Raw genomic sequence first — 13101 nt, forward strand, 5'->3', positions numbered from 1 at the left:
GACTCTCTTCAGCCCTGAGCATCGGCTGCGTGCTCTCCTCCCAGCTGCCTGTGTTATCTCATTCGCTCGCTTGGTCAGTGGCTCTCCATTGCACCGGCTCTTCTGCATTCCTGCCTTCTTTTCTCTCATTTTTTAACTCTGTTGTTTCTTCCCTTTTATTTTCTTCGCGTCTCTCATCTGCCATGCTGGTTCTCCCTTGTATGCCTCTGTGGGCACAGCCCCTCAATAGTGAACTGTGGAAAGTCAGTGAAGCAATCAAGACAGACCACACCCTCACGTGTAGGTGTGCTCCACCACAATCGCCCTATTAACTTCCCGCTGCAACTTGAGCAAGCACAAACACACTGAGATCCTGTCAGCTATTTATTTAAAACTGATCTCAACTGCTTAGCTGCGGACCTGTTATTCCACAAGAATGTGCAAATTAATGGACTATGTTGCTGTGAGGCCAGAATGACAGCTCTGCTCTATCCCTGTGGCTACGATAAAGCCTCAGTACTGAACCTGTTTAACTTCAGCCCGATTAAACTTGGAGAATAAAGTAAATTAAGTAGCTACAATTCACCTATGTGTGTGGTTACTCAGCGGTCTGAGGATTGCTCCTGCCTATCACCTGCCCCATGATTCTTCCCCGGATAACCTCGTTAGGAAGATGGATGGATGCCTATAACCAGGATTTGAAGTGGGCTTAGCAGTACCTCATGCTTGTCCCAGCCCTGCTCTTCAATACTATATACTGTGTTTTAAAAGTGATGTCTTCGTGGTAGTGCTGGGCGATATGACCAAAATTCTATATAATTTTTTTTTTCAAAATTATACTGGTTTCACAGTATTCAACGATATTTTTTTCCCATGCATGCGTTGGATGTTAACTGCATTTTCCACTGCAATTACTGCAGTAGACTGGCAAAGGATAACCTATTCCACTGTCCTGAGAATTGTACATTGTACAAAAAAAACATTTTAATGTGCACACAAGTATTAATACTGGTTTGCATGGCCCCATAAAGTGATAATTTTGAAGGGGTGGCATTAATGCCACATTGCATGACAGTAGCAGTGAAAATATAGAATCATTTTTTTTTTTTTTTTTTAATTTTGTGAATAACTTAAACTATAATTTTGACATTTTCAACCATCCAAAGAGGCATTTAGACTTAGTAAAATATTCAGAGGTGCTTGTGAAAAGTTGTTTTGCACTGAACATGTCTTAGAAAAGGAATAAATAGTGAATATTTTTTATGAACCACCTACACTTTCTGTTAATGTTAACAATCTCTGTCCACTGACACGATAAAGTGACGTTTTAAACAACTTTACCATCATTAAACTGTATAATATTTAAACTAATAAATAATAACAATAAAATAAATAGTGCACCTTCCAGTAATACTATTACTTCAAGGCTTCAAAAATAAAACAAGTGTAACTTGATGATGACATCTTTACCAACTGAACCATCCATCCATCCATCCATCCATTATCCAACCTGCTATATCCTAACACAGGGTCACGGGGCTCTGCTGGAGCCAGTCCCAGCCAACACATAGTGCAAGGCAGGAACAAATCCCGGGCAGGGTGCCAGTCCACCACAGGGCACACACGCACACACTAGGGACAATTTAGGATTGCCAATGCACCAAACCTGCATGTCTTTGGACTGTGGGAGCACCCGGAAACCCACGCAGACATGGGGAGAACATGCAAACTCCACGAATAAGTGAACCGGGTCTCCTTACTGTGAGGCAGCAGTGCTGCCACTGTGCCGCCCCAGCTGAACCATCATTAGGGCAAATTGCATTAATTATGGACCTTGCTTCAAGCTCGGCCTGCAGGAATGCATGGTGGACTGGCTGTCTTTGTGAGACAGGTGTGCAGGGGTGACTGTTGCGGTTTGTACCTCGTGTCATCGTAAGTGTCGGTCGTCCCAGGTGAAAGTTGCCATGGGTGCAGCTGCTACATGAATGTGTTCAGCACCACAATCAGCTGGGGACCGATCAGCTGATCCCAGTACGTCACTATCGTTTTTGATGTCCATCTCCAGATCACTTGCATCAAAGTTGGAGCCCGACAAGTCCGAATCTGATTCAGTGATAATATGCAAACTGTCATCCACAGATTATTTTGCTTTGAGCATTCACTTTGGTATCTGTCCACATGCCATTTTATAAGCTGTTTGCTCTTCGCTACTCATGCACATGCAGGGAATCAAGGTCAAATCAACAAAGCTAACTTCCCTTCTAGCAAAAGTGTTTCGAAAAGAGCTGTAACAACAAGATCACTGATTTCTATCGATCACTAGCTAGACTGAGGCATCTCACAATGTGGGAGTTTCCGGCAACGTATCGTACTGCATCGCTTGGATCGCTCGTCCCACAGAAATGTTCGCTTGCCGCGCCAACTTGAAAATTGATATTTTACACAATTTTATATAAATTGTCTCGCTTTTGACATCGTAACTTTGAAATATCTAAGTTGAACCATCGTAAGTAGAGTTCTACCTGTACTGACTGATAATAGAGATAACAGAAAACTGATTATACACACATTCATTGTACATTTCTTATTACTATAGTGTGTTTTTACTACCATTACTTAAAACAGTTTATTATTTTAATAACTATTATATACCTATGGCTGTGTGAAGCCTGTGTCCAAAGCACTGGTGCTCTAAAGCATGTTTACGGCTAAGATGATGCAGCAGATTGCTTGTGTTGCCACCTCCGGTGACAACTTTAGCTCAACAGCATTTGCAATAAATAGTTGTTTGGTCCACATCCGACCTTTTAAAACCAAAGTATCTCCAGACAACAGACACAGCTACTTTTTTTGGCAAAACATCTTCTGTGTCATCATGTTCAACTTTATCGTCTTCTGCAGCTTAAGTTTCAGAATGTTCTGTGTCCATTTTCACCACTCAGTACCTCCACGAACGCATGTACTCCATTGCATGTGTGTTTAGCAGTGTAGCAGTGAAAAAGGTCCCCCCTTAAACAGTTTCCTGCTGTGCCACATTCCGAACGTTGTTTAGGAAATTTAAACTGGTGTTTAAATTCAAAAATAAAAAACGTTTTTCAGTATGAACCAGTATACCTCCCAGCCCTACTTCATGGTGGTGGCTGTCATTAGTGATACACTTTTTGAGACGATTTTTGAATGCTCGCATGTCTCATTCAGCCATTTCAAGGGGAATAGCAGTGATTTTGTGGCAAACAGCTTCCTTGAGGACTTCTAGTTTTTGAGGTTGTTGTGTATACCTTCAACTTGAGAGAACCCCTCCAGCCCCCAAGAAAAAAATCCCACAGTGCAAGATCATGTGAACATGAAGGCCACCTGACATCGCTGCGCAGGGAGATCAGCTTCCCCGGAAACATCTCCTGCAAAACTTGCATGGATCTCCGCACTGTATGAGCTGTTGCTCGATCCTGTTGAAACAAGGCATAGGCCAAATCCATTTTTTCCAGTTGGGGCCACAAAAAGTTCTCTAGCATTTGGATGCAGCGTTCTGAAGTAACGGTGACCATTGCTCCCCCCTCCTCAAAAAAGTAAGGGCCTACAATGGCAAGTTCTGCATTGACACACCAAACTGTAACATGCTTACTGTGCAGGGGTCTCTGGTAAAGTTCATGAATGTTGGGTTCAACACAGTAGTGAAAATTTTGCTTATTTACACAACCATTCAAACGGAAATGGGCCTTGTCGCAGCACATGACAATGGCATCTCAATGAATGGTTTGCAGAATATTCACACACAACTCTGTACCTCTCTCCCAGTCTCTCTCTGTGAGTTCCTGCATTACCATCATTTTGTAAGGATGGAAATTAAAGTCCTCTTGCAAAATCCTCCTCAAAGACATGTTGGAAATTGCCTAAGGCAGAAGCATGTTTGCATGCTGAACATCTAGGAGACTGCAAAATTGATGCCCTTACATCTTGGATGTCTTCAGGCGTTCGTACAGTCAAAGGACGGCCTGGAGATTTTCTGTTCAATGTTGTACCCGTCTGCCTAAATTTATCCACCCTCTGAAGAATCGTTTTCCGATTTGGCATGTCACTGTTAGTAGGAATGCTGAAGTTTGTTCTGAAGGCACGTTGTGTAGTGATGATGAATTTGTTGTTTTTGAAGAATGCTTCAACAGTGAAAGTACGGTGCGCACTGGACCAAGGCATGTTGCCGACTGAAAATTACAGGGGATCGCCTATCAGAGGACCTCCCACCCCAACCCACTTGGTTGCTTCTACCTCACACAATGACCTTGAGAAAAGTGGTACTTTATTTTGACTCGCCCTGTACCAATATCCGTGTGCTTCGAACTCGAAGAGGAGGATGGACTTAGCCTTAAAAGTCATGCAAAATATAAAATTCATTGCGAGGATGACAAAAGTACAGCCAGTATTTTGGTTCCACTTAAAGCATTGCCTATAATGTCTGTTTAGTTCTTATTGCGTGCTACGGATCTGCTCAAGATTCTCTCTCTTTGAAGCACATACCTTCATTATCAACATGATACCTTCAAGCTGAAGTCAGAACTATACCTATCCACATGGTGAATTCTTTAAAACTCGCATACTAACCCCTCTGCAAATTTTATACTAACAGTCGATTAAATTTGACATATCATTTAAAACATCTGCTTTGTGCAGGGCAAAAGTAATTTTTCCAACAATGTTCACAGACTATTTAACTTTTTATTGACTATATCACAATTCTAGTGGGTCACAAGTTTACATACACTTTATTAATATCTGATAACACTGCCTTTTAATTGTTAACTTGAGCCAAATGTTTTGGGTCGCCTTCCACAAGCCTCTTACTATAAGTTGCTCCAGAATATAAGTAAATTAGCTTTTTTCCAGGGGGTTGCTGCCTATCTTAGTTAATTTATGTAGTAAATTGCAGTATCATATTTTCTGCAAAAACAAAACCTGTCAATGTTGTTTCAAAGCTGATAAAATAAAAAGAAGGCCTAAAGCATTTTGTTGTAGCTAATTTGAGGTAAATTGATCTGGTGTTTTTAATTTTCATAAAGTGGGGTAGGAGTTACATTTTTACTATATATCTGTATTAAATCTGTTTCTTTATGTTCTTCTCTATGTAAACATGAAAAGAGTTTTTTTTTTTTAGCTGGAGTCCTAGAAAAGAAAAAGATCAGATAATGAGACTAACAGGTAAATTAACATTTGTAATTGCTTTTAATTATTGTTTAAGATATTTAATACAAGTTGTATTGTAGAATTGAATTGTACTTTATTGGTAGACAATTTAGACCACAGGGTTTTGAGTTGGAATTATAAGAGACGAAACAACTGCAAAATACAACTCGCAACACAATATACAGTATACGACATAATCACAACACTATATATAACAGCAGTGTAGGTGTACAGATAGTATACTAGTATAGTACCTGTGAAGCATTGCTGATTGACACATCTCCGATAGGAAGTAATTTACTAGAGTGACTACAGTAGGAAAGAAACCTTGTAATGGCAATTGTTGAAGTACCCATATGATTGAGGTCTTTAGGTATAGTGTCTGTTCACATACTCACCCAAGATGTATACAAAACCCGTCAAGCACTCCACATGGCACATTACGGTTTGATTTGAATGAGATGATGTACTGACAAACCAGTAGATGCAAGATGCCTTTCAATAATGGCTTTATACAATTGGAACAAAATTAGTTGTGGCAGGTTCAAATTTTTAAACTGGTAGCGATAAACTTGGCTGTTGAGCTTTTCTGATCACTGTGCAAGTAATAATGAAGTCAGTAAATTTAAATGATTAAAAGTGATATTTTTAACAAGGGATGCAGGATGATACAAATATCAACTAAAATTCGTAACAGCCATTCTGTTTTTACTTTATTCAGGTCTAGATTGTTTAGTACACACCAACTTACTTCCAGGTTGACCTTCATCTGATGTAGCACTCTATCTCCATTTTTGCACAGTCATGGGAGTGTTATTAGAAAGGTTCAGAAGTTTTAAAGAGGGGTCATTGTAGTAGTAGTTTTTGTATAGAATGAGAAAAGCAGAGGAGAAGATACCTAACATACATACCCCTAGGTGTCCAGTGGATTGAATTGGAATTTGTGAAACAGCACAATTCAGTATTGATAGGCATTTCTTTGTAATTTCAATATGTACATTGCAAAATTTTGTTTTCATATTCATTATATCAACAAATACAGTATTTCTTAGAAATTATTAGTAAAATTGACAAATGAGAACAACTTAGCATATTTGTTAGCTAGTCAAGTTGTCCCAGTATCTCATTCAGATACTGTATTTTCACCCTCACTAATGCGACATAATTTTTAAAAAGTCATGTTTGTGTTTAGAACACTAAATATTATATATATAATGTCACTGTTAATAACATATTTTCAACAATACTACATTATTTACTCATCACCATAGTGTATTGCCAATTGTACTGTAAAGCCAGTTAGCTTTTTTCACATGCATTAAAGAACTTAAAATATTTATGGCTAAAGATGCTTTTTCATCATGTGAATTATTTTATTTCTGTGAAATGTTCTTTGAGTTAACTGATTAACTATCTAATTTTATTTTTAACTCATATTGTGGCATTCTGCAGTAACACATTCATCTTTATTCCGAATTTTGTATCTTGTAGCTGTATGTCTGTACCACATGTCACAAAAATGTGAATGACTTTGAAGTCTTTTTATAATTTACAGTATTTCCCAGCACTTTATTGTGAACACTAATAGCAGCTATGTTACTCAGAAAATAACACTTGAGTTTCAATTGTTACCCTAAGTAATTTTTAGAGCTGATTTTTCCAATGTATTTTAATGCATTACAGATTTTAGGGATACATTCTCAAATATACAAGTTGCAGACTACAAATATATTAAGTGAGTTTTGCTCACCATTCTAATATGTTTTTTCACAGGTGTAAAGCTCGCTTTGGTTCTTGTGGTTTTAATAATTGCCGTTTATATTGCTTCAGAAGTATTTGAGTTCAAAGGCAGCTTAGAAAATCTGTTTGGTGAGTAATTCTTGCTTCTCAGTGATTTGGCAAAAATTTTATTTTTTAACTGTTGGTGTGTTTTGTGCTAATTATTTCCGGTCTTTAGGTTACAAATACTAATCATTCTAACACCAGTCTGTTAAATTCTTTTATGCTCCAGAAGGACTTTTTTTTTTTTTTTGCTGCTTTATTGCTATTGTCTTTAGAAGGCTTTAACCTGGAAGGGTGGGAGGGGGATATTTCAATACACAAGTTATTTTGTATTTATAATGTAGTTATGAGCCAGTGGATATTTTTTATCGTTTAGTTTGAAGTGCAGCACATTGGCATTTTGTGAATGTAGTTCTAGGACGCCCTGCACTGTTCTAAGGAATGCCTCCTAGAAGGTACTGTGTGTCACTTCCCAGATACTTTACTGTATAACCCTGACCCTCATTCAGTGTTGCATTTTCATCTTCAAATCAGCTAAATGTTTACATTTTTAAACCCTAATAAATACATTAATAATTAATTTGTAAAATGTATGTATTTTTCAAAAAGTGGCACAATTTAAGTATTTTAACTCATCTTTAGTTACTCTCCTTACAGTTTGGCTTACCCTTTGAATCTCCACCCTGTTTAATTTAAATGATTGATCATATTATACATACTGTATTTCCATTTATGAAAAAAAGTGTGAAGGGCGTTTTATTTTTTTAAACCGGTTCTGTCAAGGTAACTGTACATAATATTCTATATGGAAGCAAATGCCAAGGTTTGCAGTTTGTACACTTAAAAGAAATGTCAGAATTATTTTATTTGGCTTCCTTTTTTTTGCTTCTAATATGAAAATGGCGTGAAGGCCATCTCATTATATACTGCTCAAAAAAATTAAAGGAACACTGTTTTTTCCCTAGTTTTGCATTTGGCTACAGTCATTGTCACTACTGGTGATATCTAGTCCCTACAGAGGTTGCACAGGTAGTCCAACCTCTCCAGGATGGCACATCAATACGTGTCATTGCCAGAAGGTTTGCTGTGTCTCCCTGCACAGTCTTAAGGACATGCAGGAGTTTTCAGGAGGCAGGCAGTTACTCTAGGAGAGCTGGACAGGACGGTAGAAGGTCTGTAACGCATCAGCAGGACCGCTATCTGCTTCTTTGGGCAAGGAGGAACAGGATGAGCACTGCCAGACCCCAACAAAATGACCTCAGTAGGCCACTGGTGTGAATTATTGAGATCTGATGTGTTTTCAAATTGTTCCTTTAATTTTTTTTGAGCAGTTAATTTAAAACAAATTATGTCTGTTGAAAGCATGCATGTATGTATGTAATATAGTGTACTTAAGTTTCATATAGTTTTTGAGGTGTTCACTTTTATTAAAAAAATTAGTGGTAGAAGTTGCATTGATGACAAAGATTATAAGGCTAAAATTAATCTGAAAATTCTAATTTCTCATAATTTTACCATGTTTAATGAGAATTTAAACCTCAAAGCAATATTGTAAACAATGTGCTGGGGAAAAAACAAAAAATATTTTTGTATGAAATAAAGAAATTGAATCCAAAATGAGTTGGATGGCACTTGGTAGGTTACTTTGGTCATTAAAAAATTTTTAATTATAGGCTTCTTAAATCAGTGTGGTCATCCACTGCACCCCACCATTGATATTATCAAAAACGGGAAATATTCTGTGTTAATAAGTCACCCCAAATTGCATGTTTATTGGATATTTAAATTAGTCATTTTTTTAAAACTTGGAACTATCATTAGAAATGTACTGTATATGTTTGTGTGTGCTAAATAAGTAGGCAATATTTTACTTTAATTTGCAGTTTATTTTAATTTGTGTCATCTCATGATAGTCTGTAATATGTGTGCTCTTATTTTGTTTTTCCAGTGAGATCAATGATAGATGCACGACGTAAGTATATGCACTATTTATTAAGTGTGAAGTTGCATTCTTTACCTTGGTAGTGCCCCAACACAATAAATTAACAATTGCATCGAACAAATGGATTAAATTCCTTTTGAGAAGGTGCATACATTAATAGTTGTGTTCATTTTCATCTGATGCTTTTTTGTTTATGAAGTGTTTGTTTTTTTAGATTCTCTGAACTTGAATATCTTTTGAGCTTGCACTTTAAAGTCTTATTGCTTCACTAAACAGTCAGTCCACTTCAAGTGTATACCTCAGATGAAAAAGCCAAGTTTCACTGAAGGTCTGGAAATGATAATGTAAAAGTACTAAAGCCTTACTGCATTTGTTTAAGCATATTACCATACTTCCCACAAAGGATTTTTGGTGTCCCATTGATGTAATGGGTGTATTGAATTAATACTTTCTTGTACAAGAAAACATGCCTAACAAACTTTTAAAACACATCCGACATATGTAGTTTTTCTAATGATATGGTTGTTTTGTTCTGGGTGTATTTTGTAAAAGAGGAACTGTAGAATACATCCTGTGTTATTATTGGCTTTTTTTTTTAAACTTAACAGTTCTGCATCAAGTGATGATACGAATAGTTGCATATCACATGACGCACACAAAGTAATTGCTCTCAGTTTGTTTATGGCCTTTTTTTTTTTTTTTTTAAAAACCCAAAGGTTACTAAATGTCAGTTTTAACCTAGTAGTTTGCGAGTGAAACTGTCCTGTTAGGACATACTGTATTTAGTCATTCAGTGCTGTGTTTTTTTTTTTTTTTTTAAATTGTCTGCAATATTTGTACAGTCCACTGGGTGTCAATATTCACAATGTGTTTCTCCAAGTAGTTTCAAAACAATTTACTCAAAAAGTGTTAAGTTCAGAGATTGTAGCTGAATCAAAAGGATCCAGTGTAAAAAAACAAAATGAAAGGCAATATTTTTTTATTTGCAAATAAGGCACTCTGCAAGGAGTGAGGCATAAAACAGAAATGGGAGATTCTGTATGCTTCTGATATTTACAGTGCAGAGAAAAAATATTTATCCCCTTTCCAATTTCCTTAATTGCAAATTTCTGACAGATTATGCAATAAAGAGCACAGTGTGGAATAACAGACATTTCTTAGAATGGTTAACAGTCAGTATTATGCAAAGAAAATAATTGCTGCCTAATTAAATTGGCTCAAAGTCATGGTTGGCAGACTGAGCCAGTCTTGTTTTGCTCCCTATCATCAGAATCAAGTTGCCAACATAGAGATTCAGCAGACATATAATGCCATGAGCAAAGGAGGTTTCTGATTATATAAACAAAAATGTTTATTGGTCACTATTAAATGTGCTACAAAACACTGTGAGCATGGGAAAGGTGCTATGTAAATAAAATGTATTATTAAAGTAATTTCTGGGGCATTTGATGTCTCCTGAGCAACAGTCGGAGCTATATTTGCCAAATGAAAAATACTAGAAGCAGTAGTGAAGGTGCCAAGGAATGGATGGCCTGTCAAAGGTTTGTACAAGAGTGTAGCTGGAAATCACGCAGAAAGTTTGAAAAAGACTTAACTAAAACACCATAACAACTGCAAGCTTGCCTTGTCCCAGGGGAGGTCGGTGCTAATTACTCTGTACAAAAAACATTATTTTTGTACATTTATAATGCAGCATACAGTGTCATTGTCAGAAAAATTGACCATTCATATTTTTGATGTGAAATTTTAAAATTTGTAAGCCATTTGTATATTTAACTCGGGGAAGGATTCATAATTTTAATGTTGCCTTTGTTGGTTTGAAAAGTGTAAAGAATTGTTCACATTGTACTAAAAATGTGTATACTTTTTCTGCTAGTTTTTCTTGAGGTTTTGTAGGTGTGAGCAGTGTTAACATTGGAGAAAGATTAAAGTGTGCACTCTAATAAATATTATAGAAACTTCAGACTATTGTTTGGGTCCTTCATGTGCCTCCCACCATACAATCTTCAAATTGTTAAACAAGTGCTGCATTAATTAGTAAACTCTTTTGACAGATACAATGTAACATTGCCTAATATCCTCAAAACTATTTTTTGTGTTTTTATTTTTAGTTCACGTGCTGCTTTAGCACTGTGAATGTCAATTTAGTCTGTGTTTTGTGAGGACAATTTTGACCCATTAGCTGAGGGGAAAAAAGACTCATAATTTTAGTTCCAAATATTATTAATTTTCTTGAATAGGAAAAATAAAGTCTTGAAGTCTCCCAAGGCAAGAACTAAAGATAATTAATACATTCCCCTTGATAAAATGAACATGTTCTACAGATCTGCATGTAATAGAATACTGCCTGTCACTCTGAATATAATCACATAACATCACAGAGCTGTAAAAAGAACACTTTAATGATACCTTCATATTTTTTAATACAGTTTAATTTAATAAGGCAGTTTTTATACTGAAACATAAGACATTTGTCCATACATTCCCTTACAGTTTGGTAAAGCTTTAATCTGTTCTTACATGATCTTCAGAGGATTATCTAGAACACATAACAAACTGAACAATTACAACAGCCCCACCCCAATAGTTTGGTCCTACGATATTGTGAGTGTTATTTGAGATCACAAGGGGGCAACCTTGCTCTGAAGCTTTCAGGCCAACGGTGAAGGTAATGTAAATTTAGCTTGAAGGATTTTTGAGCTACCTAACCTTAATTTGTTTTACTGTACTCAGATTCTTTTTCTTTCTCTTTTAACTGAAATTGAAGACTGTGGTAAATGTGAGGACAGGAAATATGAATAGCTAAGAATCATTTTGTTATAAGCAGATTGTTATTTTTTTTTTTCCCCTCAATCATTTATTAAAATGATAAACTATGAAAAACGTCTCTTGAAATTCGGATGCTCGGGGCAAGATCTAAATGTATTAAGCTGCAGGTAAACAAAGGTGGAAACTGAATCTACTTTGATACAAACAAAATTGTTGTTTATAAAGGGAAGGCTCTTTTGAAGCTGAAATAAACGATTGCCTGAAATTTGTAACAATGTTTATTCAAAGATGGGCCGATTTAAAGATATTCTAACCAGTCAAATTACTATAACATGAAAAAAATATGCTGTATTAAGAAAAAGGAAATTCAGTTTAATGTATACATATTTGTATTTATTTTGCAGCTACAAAACCTCCAAGATACAAGTGTGGCCTTTCCAAGGCATGCCCAGAGAAACATTTTGCATTCAAATTAGCTAGTGGTGCTGCTGGTGTCGTTGGGCCAAAGATTTGTTTTGAAGACAACATGTAAGCATAATAGCTTAAATAGTATAATTATCCAGCAGGCCTTTTTGAGTATTTTTTAGCATGCTTTTTTTCTTTTACATAGAAATGCATTAAAACAAAAAAAATGCATAAAAATAAAAATTAAGTGTATTTATTAAATTGTTGAGTAATAATTGTGTAGTGGTGGTTTACATGAAAGGTCTGTTTCTAAATATGTTCAAAGTCACTGACTGTACTTTTATTTTAAATGCAATGAAATATCTCTGAATCTTAATGCATTAATTGGTATACTTTAAAATTATTCCCAGTGTGATGAGTGGTGTTAAGAACAATGTTGGACGAGGGATGAATATCGCCTTAGTAAATGGTAAGTTTGCCTTTCTTCCAACTGCGGCTGCAATTCAGGACTGCTGTTTTAACAAAAATACATTATAAACAAATAGCAAACTTGGGTGGGAATAACTTCTGCTTTTTTATGTCTAGTAAACTGGGTTTAATTTCTGTTTGCTTCTCTGTCAAAGCCAGCTGAGCTTTATTTTGCTCTTACATTAGTTTTTTCACTTTTTTATGTCAGAAGACATTTCTGAAACATTTAAAGAACCTAAAAATACATAACACATATACAGTAGTTAATAACTTTTGAATTGTAATAATTTGAATAACTGATTCATCAAATCAAATCTTTGTCCTCCTTGACATTGTAAAAGTGAGTTTTTCTATAAATCAGCAATTCTATGTGCATTTAAGCTGTACTCTAGAACATTTATAGTGAAAGCACAATCCTAGCATGAAGTTTCCATTAAATGCAACAGCTGTCCTTCAAGAAGCGTTATATTATTCTTAATGTAGCAGATAAACACCAGTGTTGTTGTGGTGACCGCTGCGTGATCCCACAGCTTTTTGACCTTGGTTTAAATCCTGGCCTGGTCAGTATTATACTTAGAAAA

General features: G+C 36.0%; 1 protein-coding gene across 1 annotated transcript in view; it reads left to right on the forward strand.

Annotated features, from left to right (window-relative positions):
• The window catches only part of fam3c (FAM3 metabolism regulating signaling molecule C), a 32738-nt gene that overhangs the window by 13561 nt on the left and 6076 nt on the right, over nt 1–13101 (forward strand). Inside the window, exons 2-6 of the mRNA XM_039761205.1 lie at nt 5126–5169; nt 6928–7023; nt 8885–8908; nt 12052–12175; nt 12463–12521. Of these exons, the coding sequence (XP_039617139.1) occupies nt 5157–5169; nt 6928–7023; nt 8885–8908; nt 12052–12175; nt 12463–12521 (316 nt within the window). The 5' untranslated portion in view covers nt 5126–5156. The remainder of the gene's footprint in view (nt 1–5125; nt 5170–6927; nt 7024–8884; nt 8909–12051; nt 12176–12462; nt 12522–13101) is intronic.

The sequence above is a fragment of the Polypterus senegalus genome, chromosome 8 (genome assembly GCF_016835505.1).
Source record: "Polypterus senegalus isolate Bchr_013 chromosome 8, ASM1683550v1, whole genome shotgun sequence".
NCBI lineage: Eukaryota > Metazoa > Chordata > Cladistia > Polypteriformes > Polypteridae > Polypterus > Polypterus senegalus.